General features: G+C 46.2%; 1 protein-coding gene across 2 annotated transcripts in view; it reads left to right on the forward strand.

Annotated features, from left to right (window-relative positions):
- PAPPA (pappalysin 1) overlaps positions 1-18,550 on the forward strand; it is a 365,133-nt gene that overhangs the window by 315,554 nt on the left and 31,029 nt on the right. For both annotated transcript variants that reach the window (XM_057405883.1, XM_057405882.1), the window contains exons 14-17: positions 6,904-7,072; positions 13,675-13,858; positions 16,441-16,651; positions 17,440-17,611. In XM_057405883.1, the coding sequence (XP_057261866.1) occupies positions 6,904-7,072; positions 13,675-13,858; positions 16,441-16,651; positions 17,440-17,611 (736 nt within the window). The remainder of the gene's footprint in view (positions 1-6,903; positions 7,073-13,674; positions 13,859-16,440; positions 16,652-17,439; positions 17,612-18,550) is intronic.

Below are 18,550 nucleotides of genomic sequence, written 5' to 3' on the forward strand. Positions count from 1 at the left end.
AGGGTGCAATTGGGTGTGTAGAAGCAGAGATATAACTTCCCCCCCGCAGTCACTCAAGCAGCAAGGAAGGCTCGTGCCTTGGGGCTGCCTTTGCCAGCAATTCCTCAGGAATCAGGTTTTTGGCTGCATAGGAAACATCGAGGGGGGGTCCCATCCCTGCAAGGCAGTTGTTGTGAAGTGCTGCTTTCCCTGGGTGGCATTTCCCTGCTGTGTTCACCACACGTCTCCTCCTGGAAGCTGCAGGTGGAAGGTGTGAAAACCCAGGGAGACATTCCCAAATCACAGCTGTGGATTTCAGGAGTTTCCAGCTTCCTAATCCACCATTAATTCCATGTTCATAATGAAGATAAGCCTCCCTGCCCCTGGAGCAGGCTCTGGCTGACCATAGCCCTCCAGTGTGCATGTCCCAACATGGTGCAGCTCCCTATGCTTCCTAGTCAGTGTAGCAAAAAAGTTTTCCCTTCCTTTGGTTAAATCTTGGCATGAACTCACTGTTATTGCTTCCACAGTGGAGATTTGGGGTTTACCTTCCTCCCTAAGCGCGCACATCTGGGCACTTGTCAGCTGGAGGGACCAGCACTGTAGACCGAGACCCACTCTTGGCCAATATGGCATTGCCTACCCTCACCCTGTCCTCAATGGAGGGCCATCTTCCATGCTTCACCCTTTGCTGCCCCAAACAAGCCCTAGGGAGATGTAGCCCACTCCAGCTCTTCTCTTTGTCTTGTTCCCTCCTGCTGTCAGCTTCCCCAACAAGAAATGATGAAGATAAATCTTCAGCAGTGGAACAAATGCAACTGCCCTTTGTAACTGTGGTTATTCTTTCTTTTCATAAAGGGGGGGGGGGGGAGAAAGGATTTCCTCATCTCTGGGGTTTTTTTTGGTGAATTAATGCAGCTTTCTCTTTCCCGATCCCACTGCCTTTCCCCTGCCCTGTGTTCTGTCATTAAGCGCAATCTCTGTCAGCTTGCTCCTGGTGAAATTAATGAATTTCTCACAGAACTGTTAATCATAGAAGCTTTGGTCCGTGACATGTGTTATAATTCAGTGGGCTTTTTAACCTTCGCCCCAGTTTGGTAATTGGCAAACGGCATCATTTGGCTTTTATTAAAGTGGAAGGCGATGTGTTCTCTTTGTTTGCCTGGACAGACTCTGGCAGGGAGAACTGCAGGGCTGCTAACGCCCAGGCACACACAGTCCTGCTTCCAGGCTGTAAGGGTGAAGGGGCTTTGGGAGCTTTATCAGTTCAATATGGACCCCCCCCCCCCAGGCAGGAATATGGCCCACAGCAGGGTGCAGGCAGGCTGAAGGCAGAGCTAGTCCCAGGGACAGTGTTGTTGGTCTGGTGGTGGGGACATCCTGGCTTGTGCCTCTCCTTCCCTCACAGTTTACTTTGTGTTGGATCAGGTGTTTTCTGTAAACCTCTGGGTTTATGCTCATTCCTGACCCTATCAGTTTGAATTAGGGTTTTGCTGTGATTGCTGGCAGAGTCAGACCCAATGCTACTGCTGTGAGATCACTGAAGGGACCAGAGAAGGGACCATTGCTACTCTTTTGGTCACTCCAATGGACCAAATTTGAAGGCAAACACCTAAAAAGGACTTGATCCTTCTTCCAGTGGCACAGTCAGCAACAGGTCCACCAGTCCCCATCCAGCCCCAAGGATTCAGGTGGTTGTTCTTTGAGGTTTTGTGTTAGTATAAGGGGACCAATGGGTTTAAGCTGAAGACTGAGGAAGAGAAATTCATTGCCCCCTTTGTAGTTCAGACTTCTTTCATTTCTACAACAAGGAATGTGGCTAGCAGCCTTTGTTTTTCAAAAGGCTGCATATATGCTTGGATTAGAGATAGAACCTGCTCTTGCCTTTAGAGAAATCTCTACGGAGGAAAAGGCAAACCCATTTTAAGGATAGATCTGTTAGATAAACCCTCAGAAGGCTACGTGTGTGTGAGTTGTGTGTATGGTGGCACAGAACAAAACAAAGGTGTGCTTCAGATCTGCAGCCCAGCCTAAGCCTGGCCTGCGCAAAAAGGAAGCTTTTCCTGTGTACAGTAGATAAGGGTGTGGCGATTCTCATAACAGCTATATACTATGGGCTTTTAGTCTCTCCTATGCATATATACTCATCTTGAAGGGAACAAACAATTAGGGCTTTATGTTAAGATGAGTTCTTGGAAAAGTGCTTGACCCCAGGGTTAGGAAAAGAAAGTTTGGCTGCTGTAAGCTTTTCGAAAGAGGAAGTCCTGGCTTGGTTTTATGTGAGGAAGGAAGAGTTCCACTTAATTGTTATAATTCTCTATAAACATGTTAAAATACAAATGTTTCTAGGATTGTGTCACTAAGACCCCAATTTAGCAAAGCCTTTAGCTATTTGCTTACATCCCCTTGTAGCCAAACCTATCAGTGGGACTTAACCGTGCTTTTGAAGTTAAGCACATATTTAAGTGCCTTGCTGAATTAAAGCCAATATTGGCACAGAGAAATAAAGATTTAGAGGCTAATGACTGAGCTCATTTAGATTAGGGATGGGCAGAATGGATGTGACTAAAGCAAGAACTGGCTCAGAACCTTAGCCTACATGTGAAGCTAACTCAGTTGAGGGCTTTTTTACATCATGGAAACCCAGTAGAATGCATGCAAGAAATCCACTACTCCTTGCACTCACCTCGGTGTGAAAATGCTGCTTTAGGCAATCATACACTACCAGGGCAAGAACAGGAATAGGTGAATCCTGAGGTGGACCTCATATAATAAACACTGTGAAGGAATATCCCAGGCACCAACACTTGTTTGTTACATATATATCATAAATCATAAAGGTGGTCCTTGGGTCCCTTATATTGCTTTCATCCAGGCCGGATCATGCACAGGGAATCAATTCCCAGGGACATTTGGGAAGTTAGGCTAGATCAGGGATGATTTGAAATAGGCAGTTTTGACGAAGTCACACAATTCTGATTGCAAGAAAAAGCGATAAGCTGTCCCATGCCAGGAATTAGCATGAGTTGAAGTAGAAGTGATTTCATTCTCAGATACTCTATATTGTTTCTTTCTTGAGGAATGCATAGCTTCTGGAGCATGTGATGATTAACCACTCTTCAATGGCAGTACCCATGCACGAGCTTCTGTAACCCACAATTCTTCAACATGGATGTGATGGGCTCTTTGTCTAAACTTCCTACTCGGAGATATTCATTTCTCCTTGGTCATTCTGCGTTTGCAGAAGATCGTGACTTCAAACTTCATTGGGATTTGCAGCTGACAGTAGCTGATACCAAATTGGAAGCAGTAGCTAGAGAACCAGAAGTATTTAAATTGGAACCATTTGGTGGCAGTGGTTGTTTTTTTACTAAAAGTGAATGGTTGTATTGTTTGTCACTGAAGTCATTCATATAGAGTTACAGACAGAGAGAGCTGCCCAGATGATCTGCTAACCGAGGCATAATCTGGAGCCTGGAGGGGGATGGCTAAAAATGTTCCCTGGCCATTTAAGAAGACCACAAGGGGACTTGTAAACAGACAGAAGAACATCACAATAAGTGTTTCTTAATGCCTTTGTCTGTGGCGTTTCAGTTCTGCAGGACTTTTAAGACCAGGCTTGCTCATCTGGTGTCCTGATATGAACTCAAAAAACCAAATTCTTTTTCTCCTTTACATTGATGGCAATGAAAAGCAATGCCACTGACTGCGGTGACGTTGCTCCACATCTCCCTTTGTGCAAATCGCAAAGGTTTCCTTAGGCTTATCCTACCCTCTGAAGCCATTCAAGGCTGAATTCAGTGCTACATCAATGTGTAGCACATTGATTCCCATCAGTATTAAATTAAATAGGTCTGCTATTATTTTATTTTTCCAACTTTAGCGCAAAAAGGTTTTCAGATTTTGCGGGAGTTTTGCAATGGGCAGTCAAGGTTCGCAATATGTACTTCTGAGAATGGCTTGGCAATTGTCCTTGCCTTTTTTTCCCTCAATGAGTCAACTTCCTCATCACTGGAGCCCTGGCACAGGAGCAACTCGTATTGCAGCCTCACCATCTGAAAAACAGAGGGGAGCAAAGTGGCAGCCGTCACAGGGAGGTGTAACTGGAACACGTAGGGAAGGTTCAACCAGACGTCATTCATGGTTTATGCTCTCATTCAACATCCATGTTCAGATATTCCTGCTGATGTTGATTGGTGACTTATTCAATAGCAGTGCTGTGAGGTGGGTGGTAGGGTACTGCTCTGCTCAGGGAGCACATAAGGCTGCCTGGGGGGCTGCTGCCCAAGTCAAGTTTGTGTTCCACACTCCTGAGTGATTCATGTTGGGCATTTAAAGACAGATGCAAATGGGTGTTCTCCTCATCTCACTTCTCTGCAAGAGACTACCTGCACACTAGCATATGCTGTCCACTTGTTCTTCTTTAGGACAAGAGGTAACAGCTTCAACCTGCACCAGGGCAAGTTCAGATGGAGCTGAGGAACAATTCCTTGCCCAGAGGGTGCTCAGGCATTGGAACAGGCTGCCCAGGGCAGGGCTGCAGTCACCGTCCCTGCAAGTGTTCACACAGCGTGGAGACGAGGCCTCAGTGCCATGGGTTAGTGGTGGCCTTGGCAGGGCTGGGGAGCAGTTGGACTTGATGAGCTTAAAGATCTTTTCCAACCTGGTTGATTCTGTGATTCCACCATCGCATCCACAGTCTTACGGGTCAGTGCAAAGTGAGATCCATGGCAGTGTAAATTTGTATGTCAGTCAGTGGCAGTGTCAGGAAAGCATGCATGAAACCCTTGGTATGGGGCAGGGGTGATCCTGCTGACAGCAGGATGCCTGTGTAGGTCAGCTCCGGCAGAGGATCATCTGTCCTACAGAAGTAATGAGCATCACAGTTGCAGTGCTGATAGATGGGGTGCCGTTTGTTGCATAGAAGGGTATCAAGTTGGCCAACACAGAAGTGGAATTCTCCTGCCTCAGGCCTGTCAGCGGCAATACTTTGTGCACAGTGAGGAAATAAGATCTTTCTGAATGTAGAAATTGTTTATGGCTCATCACACTCCAGGGAAGGGCTGCAGTGAACAAGCAACCTTAAATCACAAGCAGCGGGCACTTCCCATATAGCACTGGTCTGGGACAGAGCAATGAGTTGTGGAGGTACATAATACTGTCATTTAATCTGATCTAGGGCTCAGTGGAGACATGTGCAGATGTGCTTCTCTATCAGTAACATGGGGATAACAATGCCAGCCCAGGTGTCTCACTGGGGTGCAATGAAAATTAATTAGATAATGTCTGCACAATGCTTTGAACACAGCAAAACATCATGGACACGCTAAGTCCTGTGCTTACTAAGGTGGATGGGGTTTTTATGGCTGTTAATGCTTTGTCTAGGAGACAGGAATAGCTTGCTTGTAATCCCTTTCAAAATATGTGTATTGATGCATTGTTTTCCCTTCCTTCTATAACTTTCTGTGTTCCAGCTTCTTCCCTATCCATGCAGATGGTGAAATAAATTGAGGTTTTCCCTCCTCCAAATTAATTTAACTGTATTTAAATCAAGCTCATTTTAATTTTCAGGAGAGGCAAATAATCTTGTAGAAATCCTTATCCCAGAGATTTTGTCTCTAATCCAGCAAAACATCCTTGCACATAGAATCATAGATTAGTTCGGGTTCGAAGGGACTTTAAAAAGCCATTTAGTCCAACCCTCTACCATAAATAGGGACATCTTCAACTAGATCAGGTTGCTAAGAGCCGAGTCCAACCTGACCTTGAATGTTCCCAGGGATGGGGCATCCACCAACTCTCTGGGCAACCTGTGCCGGTGTCTTACCACCCTCATTGTAAAAAATCTCTTCCTTGTATCTACTCTGAATCTACCCTTAAGTGCTTTAGGACTCTCAGCATTTTCATTGCCCTTTAGCTGAGGGACATGCGCTGCAATGTTTGATTCAGGTCATCAGAGACGGTGAAAGATTTTGTGTCAATCAGACATCTCTGTGTATACAAAATAAAGCCAAAACCTCTCTTTACAACTTGTGCTTAATGCTACAGTAATTAACTGTAGGGAGAGCAGTTTTCATCCAGGAAAACATTTTATGGATGGCAGGACAGCAGCTGGAGAGATATGCAGTGACAGCTTGCTGCTGAGCTTGATAAGAGCTTATCAACACAGCTACACAGCTGATGTTTGGTGTTCCTCGTGAAGTGGAATGAAATGAATGTGTTGATTTCAATCGAGTTTCTCATAGATAAGAGTGTCTATCACAGAACCCCCTCCTCACACGTACACACATGCACTCTTATCACTAGAACTATCAGGCAGTCCTGAATTCAGCTGAGATTTAAAATTGGATGGAGCATAAGGACTGTTCTTGGAGGGAGAGAGTTTTTGTGGGATGGATGGATGGATGGATGGATGGATGGATGGATGGATGGATGGATGGATGGATGGATGGATGGATGGAAGGATGGAGGGAGGGAGGGAGGGATGGATGGATGGATGGATGGATGGATGGATGGATGGATGGATGGATGGATGGATGGATGGATGGATGGAAGGAGGGAGGGAGGGAGGGAGGGAGGGAGGGAGGGAGGGAGGGAGGGAAGGAGGGAGGGATGGATGGATGTTGGTACAGGAGTAGGAAAGCCGCAGTGCAGTTGAATATTTCAGGACAAAAGGCAACTGTGCAGAATTGGCAGACTTTTCCCTTTTGCCACAACACCTGTAATTTGCTTTGTTATCATCACCGTTACCATGTCCCTGTCCTGAACACATAACTAAAGGGTTGCTCCTTGGTGAGCTGGGTTCAATATGCAGCCTGTGTACATACTGTGGGACAAGTGATGGGTTTGTCAATCAGGCACACTTGCTTTTATGGAATGAATGAAATGAACTGACTGAAAATACCACTTCTTGCCTCCCCCCAGCTGTGTCCACTACTCCTGCGAAGCCACCAACTGCCAGAAGCTGGAGATTGAGCATGCACTGCTGGACTGCTCCGGTGGCGGGTGGTACAATGGGGCCCAATGCAACGTGAGCTGCAAGGCGGGCTACACTCTGCAGGTCCAGCGGGATGATGATCTCAGCAAGAACCAGGTTTGCTCTGTCGGTTTCTTGTCACCCACAAAGCAGGGATGAGCAAAGAGATGTGAAGAGATTGAGAAATATGTGAGTCTAAACCCCAAAATCTCAGCTCAGCCCTTGGGATGGGGCCTTACCCAAGTACTTCTCATCAGAATAGGAGCCATCTGACTGTGTAGGAGGAGGGACTGACAGTGAGCAAAGCTCAGATGTCCCCCAGATTTAGAAGTTTTCAGCCCAAAAGGTTTAAATATGTGTTCGGGCCTTCTTTGATCTCACTGGTTTTACTCAGCCAAACAGTGTTTCTTAGGTTGGTTTTGGGAGGTGGGGTGTTTGTGGTTTTGCATAACCAGTTTCTGGGCAAAATACCTCATTTTGTCCCTTGGGTTGAGGCTAACAATGTCTTAACTCCTTTGCAGGGTTTCAGTCCATCTGCTCCCAACCACACCCTGACACTGCAGAAATGCATGGGAGCAAGGGGGTTGAAAAAGCACCCAGACCCCTTTGCTTCCAAACAAAGCATCAAAAACCTCATCCCAGTGAGCCAGGGAGTGCTCCCCACCTTCTCTAAGTCATGCATTAATAATCCAGTCCTACCAAAGCATCATGTCTTGATGCAGTGAGTGGGATATTGAGGAAAACTATCAATTTCTTCAAACCTTAATATAAAATGCAGATCCTTTGTGCTGGGGGAGGTGGATGAGGTGTATGTGATGAATGGCGCACCCTTGGCATGCCATTGGGAGCAGGGTTCAGGGCAGACACCCCAGTCTATGAGCAGGACACGGGGGTGGTTTCCCCCATCTTCTCACATGTTGTCTGGGCAGCACACACACATGTAGGGCTGGGAGGGCTGGGGCAGGCAGTGTGCTCAGCAGCCTGTCTGTATTTGTGTTCTTCATGAGCTCACAGAGGGGGGAGCCAGAGTGGAGGGGAATGAGTCAGCCCTTTCAACTCAATTACAAAACAAATACAGGACCCTGCGAGCTGGGCCTCTTCCATCCTAATTGGCATCAGCACCAGAACCCCAGCTCCAGCTGAGCATTTTTACACAACAGAAAACAAGTTCTCAAACGAGCCGGAATGGCTGAACCAGGAAACACTTGGAAGGGATCTGTACATTGAGCACACGGGAGTCCCAAACCAAATAAAACAGCCTAAACATGTTACTTGCGTTCAGAAAGCACCTTTTGGAGATGCTCAGCCAACTGTATATGGTTTTGCTCTGAGAAGTTTGGTTTCAGAGCCTTGATCAGACTCATGTGACAGGAGTGGAGGATTTTAGCACCCCTAGCTAACGTGATTCACTGCCTATTACAACATGCTTCCTCTCACCCTGGTCTACTATTGCACTTCATCGTCTTTTTTCCACCAATAAAACCCCTGAGGCCGATGGTTTTGTTTTGCAAGTGGAGCATCTTAAAGACATCCGTGTTCAGCTGAACACATTAAACACATGCTTTAAAAAAGTATACTCATGTGCTTTGGAGATCTGTTGAAAAGGAGCAGACAGTTTCTTTCACTATCCTCTTTTTTTTATGTCTTTGTGTCAGGTGCTTCAAATCAGAACTTCTGGAACATGTAGGCAAGCAATTAATTATCCAAGAAAGTCCAGAATCCATGGCTTAGATTCCTCATATTGTGTTGTATCGAATTGCATTGTTCTCCTTCCACAATTCCTTCAGCTCCTCTTCTGATCACAAGCACTTGGAGAGGAGATAGGGCATTGTGGGTTGTTATCTATGGTCGGAGGGGCCTTCTGCTGTGATTGAGGGACCTTGTGCTGATTGTCGGTTGTTTCACTGTTGTCATTCAGCTGGGTAGTTTGCTTGTTGGACTGATTTGAGGATCTAGAGCTTGTTTTGTCTCATTTAACTGACAGCGTGGGAGGCTACATGAGGAAGAGGAGGAAGGAAAGCAGTTCTGCTGATGTTTCATACTCTTGGGTAGGAAGGAGGCTGAGGTGAGGTGCAGTGTCTCAACGAGCAGACTGAACATCAGCAACCCATGACCACCACATGCTGATGAAGATGACACCCTGGTTTAGCATCTGAACCGCATTTGTCTTCTGTATTTCACCGAAAGGCAGAGGAAAAAGGGGTGAACAGAGAATTAAAAGCAAAAGTTTCAAAAGCACCTCGGAGATGCAGGGGCACAAGTCACATTTCAAATCAGCCTTTTACATCTGAGGGGGCTTTGAAAATCTTCTTAACAGTTTCTGCACTTTCTGGCCTCTGTGTCTTCTGAAGCCACCATTTTAATCAGGCTTAGGGCAAGAAATTCATTCATCTCTGCTCTCTGAGAAGCTCCCATTCCAAATTCTGTTCAAACTCCATAAAATCACCAAACCCTAAAACCCATCAGCACCATGTGCAGGAGAAACTGTTCGCAAATACAAAAAAGCTGAGCTGTTTGCAGGCTCTTGGGCTCTCTAATCCCCATTGAGGGACTTCAGCAACAACATGAACGAAAAAAGGTTTTCATAGAGATGGAGCAAAATCCTTCATGTGCCTTTCTCACAAAGAAGATCTCAGGATGTTTTCATTTCCCCCCGATTCCTTCCCACCCCCCTGACAACTCCAATGCTCTTTCTTCTCTTCTTCCCTTTTTCCCTCTTTGTCTTTCACTGCTCTCCTCTTGTCCTTCACTGAAAGTCCCGCTCATTCAGTTACTTGTTGTCATCTCTCCTTGAAGCTACCACCACTGCTGCTCTGGTCAAGAGGTGTTATTTAAAACCCAGCAGCTCCCTAATGTTGTGCAAAGGCATCATCAATCATGCCAGGAAAAGAAAGCGCGGCTCATGTGGGTTCAATTAGAGGCACAGTAGTGGGCAGAAGTGGAAGAATACTTAGAGGGGAGGGCACAGCTGTTCATTTTTAAGGAGAGGAAACTTCACACGTGAAACATCGCTGGAAGAAGGAGCCGGCTGGGATCTTGGGCAGCAGGAAGGAGACACGAATTCTCCCAGGCTGTTAAAAGTCCCAAGGAACAAATCTTTCTGGCACCAGATTAGTTTAAGTTTGCATCCTCTTCGCTGTATCTTTGGAGGCCCTTTTTGTCCTCTTTTTCTCCTCCTCGCCCGCCCTCCCTCCTTGCGTAAGGTTCTTTTGGAAGGCAGGACATGAAGGGAAGCGGTTGCTGTGATGCCAGTCAAAGCAGCACAGAGTGCCCAAAGTGACAGCTAATAAACCAGATGAGAAAGCCAAGCGCTTCGTGTGGACTGCTGTGAGCTGGGTGACCTTGTCAGATCAGACAGGCGAAACAGGCATGTGCCTGCTCAGGCTTCGGGTGGGAGATCTGCAAAGGCAGATGCAGATGCTGCTGCTAACACCCAGCACTGCTCGGGCCAAGTCAACTGGAAATACCCCTGAGGTTCAGCGCGGTGTTGGGGAGAGATGAGCTCCGGCTCAGCAGCCTGGGGTCCTGCCCCTGGGCACTGCAGTGATCCCACCTTCAGGTGGGACATCACAACAGGGACAAGCTGAAGGCTGGTGAGTGCCATCTGCAATGATTTCCGTGGTAGGGTTGTCCCCTGTGCTTTCAATCAAAGCCACTGGTCTTTGTCTCCATTGCAGGGAATGTTCTGTTACGTTCTGCTGCAGAAGTGCATGTGCTCCTATTGCTTGAAGTGATGACATGATAGACATGCTCTAAAATGCACCATTATTATGTCTGACCTTGAAAACCTCAGCTTCCATCATACAAAGTGTGGAACAAATTACTGGGAAAAGCTGAGAAGCCAGGATCTTACCCACACAGGCACAGCTCCTCTATGTGGGAATGGCCTTGCCAGTGTGCTAGGAAGAGGAAAAGCCATATGGGTTTGGAAGGAGGGGACTCCTCCAGATTTGGTTTAGTGTTTTTGTTGGGAAAGTACCATAGGGCAAAACCCCATGTTAGCTTTCTGCTAAAAAAGACCACGGCTGCAGCTGAAATAGTCTCACAATTGTTAGCTTGGCCCATTTTCCATGAGCTGTGACTCTCATGCACAGATATTGCTTCTGTTTAAATGGTTGTGTTGCATTCCAGATCCTGAATTTGCACCTTTTTTTGGTGTTCTGTAGAGGTGCATCTGATGTGCAGTCTTACCATCAGAGAAACTCCCTTGTGCACCATAGTGTGTCTCAGCAGCCAGTATCAGCTGGCAGGAACTATCATTTATTCCTAAACTAGATCACACCAACACCAATAACTGAAACCTCCTATCACTTCCTTGTGCTTAGTGTGGATTCAGCATCCAGCAAGATCCAGTGCAAGACCCATGTCTTTCCCATCACATTTGGATAGCCCCTGGCATCAGTAGCTTGGGTTTATGTTTTAACCTCCCGCTGCTGAGGTGCTGGAGTGTTATTTGATGATAGCATCTCTGAAGGGAAACGGAGGATTTGCTGAATGCTGGGGCAGCCGAGCCTGGAGTGTAGATGTGGTGGTGATGCTGTGCGTATGCATTATGAAGACATGGAAATACGCTGTATCGTCCCTTCTGCTGTGGCCATCACACCACAACTTCCTGGAAGCACAGTCATCTTCCAGTTATCAACTGGCTACAGATTATATATACTCTTTAATGGTGCAGGTGTTCTGATTGGCAACAAAGGCAGAACTGATAGCCACCGGCAACAAAGGCAGAACTAATAGCCACTGGGGAGCAAAATGAGTGGGAATGAGAGCACAGAGTGTCCCTTCACCTGAGCGCGCCGGGAATCCCTGAATGTGCTACTCTGAGTTTGCAGAAACAACATTTTTTTCCATCAGCAGTGCTCCTGTTTAAATAAACTCCACGGTCTAGAAAAGGGGTTTTGTGCCCACTGGGGAAGTGTCCAGTTTCTCAGCTCTGGGACTGCTTTTTCCATTCTGCATGCAACCATATATCAAAGGGAGACAGGTCTGAACTTCTGTTGGAACCATTAGGGTGTTTTTGCAAAAAGGGAATCCAGGTCCCTTTGATGTGTGCTAGAAAAATTCCCCTTCCTTTTATAAACCCAGATCAATGGTCAGCGGTGCAAATCTCCCGCGAGCCTACCAGCCCTGAATAAGATATTCCCTGGAGGCAGAGCAGTGCTGCTGTACAGCTCGCTCAGATTCCTCGATGGTATCTTCCCCTTCTTGTGTTTGGGTTTCTCACATTCTTTTTTCTTCTGTCCTTCTCTTTATTCTGGTGTAGAATCAAGGGTCTTGCTTTGACATTCTTCACTTCTGGTTGTTAATTTTCCCTTTTTAATTAGGAAATAGACGTGTTGTTTGGTCTCTTTGTTAACATCTGTTTGTCCTTTGGTCACCCAGTAAATTCTTCATCTTAGCTTTAGGTGGCTCCTTTACCACCACCACCACCACCCCCCACACCTTATTTTCTCTCTCCCTAGCACTTCAGGATTTCAATCTGCTGCATTAGAATCATAGAATAGTTAGGATTGGAAAAGACCTTAAGATCATCCAGTTCCAAACCCCTGCCACAGGCATTGGCACCTCACTCTAAACCATGTCACCCAAGGCTCTGTCCAACCTGGCCTTGAACACTGCCGGGGATGGAGCATTCACAGCTTCCCTGGGCAACCCATTCCAGTGCCTCACCACCTTTACAGTAACAAACTTCCTCCTTATATCCAATCTAAACTTCCTCTGTTGAAGTTTTAACCCATTACCCCTTGTCCTATCACTACAGTCCCTACTGAAGAGTCCCTCCCCAGCATCCTTATCAGGCAATTCCACTGGTACAGATCATCCTCTGTAATAGATAAGAAGACATTGGATGCTTTATTAGCTTTCATAGTCCTACAAGCCTGTTAGTGAAGATTAACAAAGCATAATAATGTTTGGACTATTCCTTAAATCCATAGAAATGTAGCCTCTGTGTAGCTATGGTGTAGAGAGACTTTAGGGAGGTCACAGAACGGGCACTTGACCTCCCAAGTGCCAGGTAAATGTATGCGCAGGATGCTGTTGGGTCTCTCCATTGCAGGTCTCTCCAGGGAAAAGCCTGTCTCCTTGGGTATTTGGGTCCCCAGTGCCAGGACAGCAGGGTCCTGGTTTCATTTGGAGCCTTGGGGCACTCTGACAGTAAAAGCCATAGCAGCTGTCAGTATATGAACACAATGTTGACACGGCTCTGGCCACCTCCCTTGGTACCCCAGTCCAAGGGTGACTGACACCTCCTGGGAGAGCCTCAGATGGGAGTCCCAAATGGGTTCATGTCAGGTTGGCTTTTACTTCAAACCCAAGAGCGAGTTCGACTTCTGAGAAGTACACAGGGATCCCCTTGGTGTGGCTGTGTCACTGCACAGTGACAGGGACCAGGGATGGCTGTCAGCTCCAAACAGCTCAGCCAGCTTCCTGGCTTGTCTCAGGAGGCAATGCAGACAAGAGTTCTGATTATTTGTAGTGCTCTGCTGTTTATATTGAAGAGCTTTGGTTTCTCACCCCAAGTGTGACAGAAATCCATCCTGGTTCTCTGACACTCTTGTAGGAACTTGTATTTAGTAGCTGCTGTCCAAGCGGTGATGGTAGAGGTCAGACCCAGCGTTGCTTAACTTGTGGCCACATTAATGGCTGTTACTAGGCTTGGAATGGTTTTGATCTTGCTGGCTCTGGTGGCTGTAGGCATATATGTCTTTTTCCAGATGGAGTCCAGCATCACCATGACTTGCACGGATGGGAAGTGGAACAAACAGGTGACGTGCGAGCCTGTGGATTGTGGTGTCCCAGACCAGTACCATGTCTACCCAGCCACCTTCAACTGCAGCGAGGGGACCACCTTTGGCAAGAAATGCTCCTTCAGTTGCCGACCTCCTGCTCTTCTGAAAGGTATCAGAGGCTGTCTATGCCGTGACCTGGGGAGAACACTGTTAGCACAGACTGCTCCTAGTAATCTGTGCAACTTCTGCTGTTGGTTTAGAATTATTCGTGATATTTTAAGTATGGAGAATTATGAGACTCTATGGGAAGGTTTATTTATATTAGAAGTTAAGTTCTTTTGCATCTCTCTATTACCTTCCTTTGACCTTTCCTTGATCAGGGCTGGCCAGGCAGTAATGACAGTGAATATTACTTCCATACAACCAAAACATGGAAAAGTCATGGGGATAAATCAAACTGAACTCTCTCATCTTCTTTCCCATGTCTTCTCTCTTCTGTGCCTATCTCTCTTTTATGTGTCCTCCATGTATTTGGAAAGGCAGGAGAAGACTGAAAAGTCCCATGTCCCAGGGGCACCATCCCCATCACTGTTTTTCCTAATCCACCCTATTACCTCTCTCCTTTTCCACACTCATCTTGCTCTCCCTCTGACCTTTCTCTCCTCTTCTTGTTTGTGACTCTCTACAATTGTTTATTCCTTAAAAATAACACACTCCACTGCCTTCTTTCCTTTCCTCCGCCACCTTCTTCCCTGCTGCCTTTCTGCAAGCATCCCCATCATTCCCTCAGCGCTATCAACTCTCCTGCTCACTGGCACATTACCCTTTTTTGATCTGGTCCTCAGGAAACACAAAAAGATTTCATTGCTCATTTGAAAGAACTTTACAGCCAAATGCACTTGTCATATTGCACTGGAGTAATCTCAACTGCTGTTGCCAACCCAGGTACAAAGGCTGTATAAGCTGTTCTGTACACGTGGTATCACCTTTTCTGCTAGGATTCATTGCAGATCTCCAAAGAGGCATGGGAAGTATTTTTCATTTCAGTGAAGGGATATGTTGATTTCTTCATATATAACTAAATTGCTTAATTCTTTTACCTCTGATTTAGGAGGGTAACCACAAGCAGCCAACACACAGTGAAAGTTGAAACTACTTAGATGGAGATTTTTATCAAAGAATTCCCTTTTTCTGTTCCTAAAGGTCATCTTCAACAAGAGGTGGTTTTTTTCACTGAAAATGCCTGGAATTTTTTGAGGGCAGCAGTGCAAACAACGACACTCATCATGACCAACAACAGCTTTAGCTGATGACATTGATGGGGGGAGCTGGAGGGATGATAGCCAACCCCCTGGCGAGGGTGTGCAGCTCTGGTGTGTAGGATCACTACCCTTTTGTCCTGAAACCCTGTGAGCTGTGAGGTAAAGGCACCATTCCGTGTAGAGCCATGGGTGATGACTAATAGATGTTGCCACTAAGCTTCTGGAGAATGGCGTTGGAGTGACTCATGCCTAATTCAATCACTGACGTCATGACAGCCACTGTTGGTAATGTCACAGCTTATCACTTTGCAGTGGCAAGTATGATATCACCGTGGCTGGTCTGCAGAGCTGCTGCATGAGTCAGAGCAGAGGAGCATGCTGGTGCTCTAGAAAAGAGCTCCCTTCAGCACAGAGTGCCTCTGCAATCATCTGCAGTTGGGGAGGGGAAAGAGAAAGCCAGGCCTGATTGAATGCAGCTTCTCTTATCTTTGTGGGTAGGGCAGGAGGGCTCCTCTACATACCTTCCTGAGCCCTCCAGAGCCTTTTGTTTTCTTCTCCTTTGAATTCCAGTCTTTTCCTTTCCTCTCGGAGAGATGGCATTGCTCTGGGGTTAGCAGTTTGTCAGTATTATTTGGGATAACTCCTGAAGTTGGCTTAGTGTTGAAAATATGCCTTGTGGGTTGAGAAGAGTTCCTGCAGCAATGCTTGGGGATTTCAATAGAGTATTAGGGATTTTTGAAGGGTTTGTGGCTCATAGCTGTGCTTTGTTTCTTAGGAAAAGCTTATTCCTTTTCAACATACAATATAAAATAACAAAGAATGTAAAATACACTGAGACTAGGCTACTTTTAGCTTAACCTTCTGAAGTCAAGTAGGTCATAGCAGAGGCAAATAGATCTATTGTACCTTTTACCTTTGAGGTGCTGGCCAAGAAAGCTTCCTAAGGAAAATGAGTCTCTAATGAGTATTATGAATCGTATTTATCACAGTAGTCCCCAAGGACTGACTGTCCCCAGCTGAGGATGGCTCCTCATTGTGTTGGAGTAGTGACTCTAATACTAACAGATGCTGCTCAAAGAGGCTCAAAATTGAAATAAAAAGGACAGATTCAGGGAGGAGATAGAACACAGAAGTAGAATGAAGAATGTAATGGAACCAAGTGCTCTGTTAATGCCATGACTTTGGAGAGGAGGGGGGTGATGTACGAAGCAAGCTTCGTTGCAGAGAACAAAAATAAGGAAGAGAAACACAAAAGATTACAAAGACAGCATGGTTTCCCCTATCCTATAGTGTTTCCTGAAATGAGCACTGCCTGCCTGTCATCTGAAAACAGAGTCCTTAATGATTTAATGCCATCATAGAGAAAATGCATGACATACACAGCTGAATTTGTCAACCGAGGTGGCTTTTGATGTATTATGGGTGTAACAACATGTCAGAAAGAATGGTCCTGCTGGACGTTGTTCACTTTGCTCTCTGCTCTTCTCAGGAAACAACAGCAACTTGACCTGCATGGAGGATGGGCTGTGGTCCTTTCCGGAGGCCCTCTGTGAGCTGATGTGTCGAGCACCCTCCATTGTCCCTAATGCAGATCTCCAGACAAGTCGCTGCCGAGAAGATAAGCACAAAGTGGGCTCGTTTTGCAAGTACAAATGCAAACCAGGTTACCATGTCCCTGGATCCTCCAGAAAAGCAAGAAAGTACGTGCAGGAGTAAAGCCATGCCATCAGTATGATTCAGAAAGCCATGAGCTAAAAGTATTTTGAGAAAGGGATGGGCTGTTTCAAACAGACTATGTGTGCTGTAGGGAATATCACTGAATATTTGGTGAGGCGCTGGCACAGGTTGCCCAGAGAAGCTGTGGCTGCCCCATCCTTGGCAGTGCTCAAGTCCAGGTTGGATGGGGCTTGGAGCAAGCTGCTCTAGTGGAAGGTGTCCCTGCCCATGGCAGGAGGGTGGAACTGGATGAGCTTTAAGGTCTCTTCCAACACAAACCATCCTATGATTCTATGAACAATTATTTCATGCAGTTTCAAGGGGATTTAGGCACCTTCCTCACTTAGGTTTCCTTGAAAATCCTAACCACTGCTCAAAACCAGACCTTACCTTTGTAATACCCCTTTGATACGGAGTCTGGGGAGTCCCCTCTGAAGCTCTACAGGAAAGAGTTAGTGCTATCATATGCTTCTGACTTTGCACAAACCCACTTCAAACCAACCACAGCCCACAAGCCTCTGAAGTAGAGTTTCTGGGAGATGTGTCCAAGGCCAAAAGAGGAGTTTAAGCTGGACAGCTCAATATTGGCTTTGCAAATAATCATTATTTTTGCTCAGAGACTTCATGACGCAGATTCACAACTTGTTCCCCAAGTGTTAAAAGCTGAAGCACACGCATCCCCTGCAACCTGCTTGCAGAGCTGAGAGGCTTTAGAGGCTCCTAGCTGACTCAGCCACTCATGGAATGGTCTTGGTTTTTCCTGCACCAACAGGCGAGCCTTTAAGATCCAGTGCACACAGGATGGCACGTGGCTGCCGGGCGCTTGTGTGCCCGTTACCTGCGACCCTCCTCCTTCCAAGTTTCATGGGCTTTACCAGTGTACCAATGGCTTCCAGTTCAACAGCGAATGCCGGATCAAGTGTGAAGATGATGACAATCAGTCGGTGAGTCTCTCGTGTCCAAGTTATCTCAGCACATACAAGTGTGGGTTTATCGTATGTTCCAAAAGGACTCTGATCTCGGAGGGACCCAGTGCCATTGAGCTCTTCTGAGACCAGAGGCAGAGGAATGAAGAAGGCAAATATGTCATTAAAGTAGAGGGTGAGAGAGCTGCTGTGGAGAGCCTGGAAATACTGGTTTTATGATAGTAGTAACCAGTACCCATAAAGGACTAACAGTGAGTGACTTACTGTTTCTGGAAAATAAGTGGCTGAAAAACCTGCCACAGTGGCTCTATGATCTAGCCAGAAAATAAGGAGTAATGAATGAAAGTAGGATATGAGTTACCCACACTTGTCCTGGCTGGTCATTCTGGTTTACCTTGATTTCTCTCCAGTTCTCTTTTTCTATTATTATCATGTATATGTTTAATATGGTAATTTAACTTTATAGGGATTACAATGATTCAGGTGAATTATCTCTAAATTTTCATGTTTTTCTGGCTGTGAAGGTGTCATTTGGCATCAGGGGTCAGATCCTCATCTGGTGTTAATCAGAGTGTTGCCTTTGACTTCACAAAGCTGTGTTCACTGATGTGAGATGGTCTGGCCTTTAGTATGTCATTTGAATTGTTTAGTTTTCCTCACCAGAGGTAATTATAGTTTGTGAGATAAGTAACTTCTCCCAGAAGTGCTGCCTCTGCTTAATACACTTGGGAAGAGAAAGTGGGGACGTAGAAGCTGCTACATTGCAGAGAGTAGGGAGTGCTATGTTAAAGGCCTTTTAATATCATTCCAGGTTCTGAGGACATATTAACAAGGGACCAACCATGCCCTAGTGCTAGTGAAGACATCTCTGATACCTGCTCCAAACGTTAAAAGCCAGTTGCTGCCCCTGTTCCCTTCTGGGTTGGCCTGTCCTCTTCACAGGGACGACAGGCAGAG

This window comes from Pezoporus wallicus, unplaced genomic scaffold (assembly GCF_028554395.1).
Source record: "Pezoporus wallicus isolate ANWC-B61680 ecotype Strahan unplaced genomic scaffold, APGP_CSIRO_Pwel_v1 contig_4684, whole genome shotgun sequence".
Classification (NCBI taxonomy): domain Eukaryota; kingdom Metazoa; phylum Chordata; class Aves; order Psittaciformes; family Psittacidae; genus Pezoporus; species Pezoporus wallicus.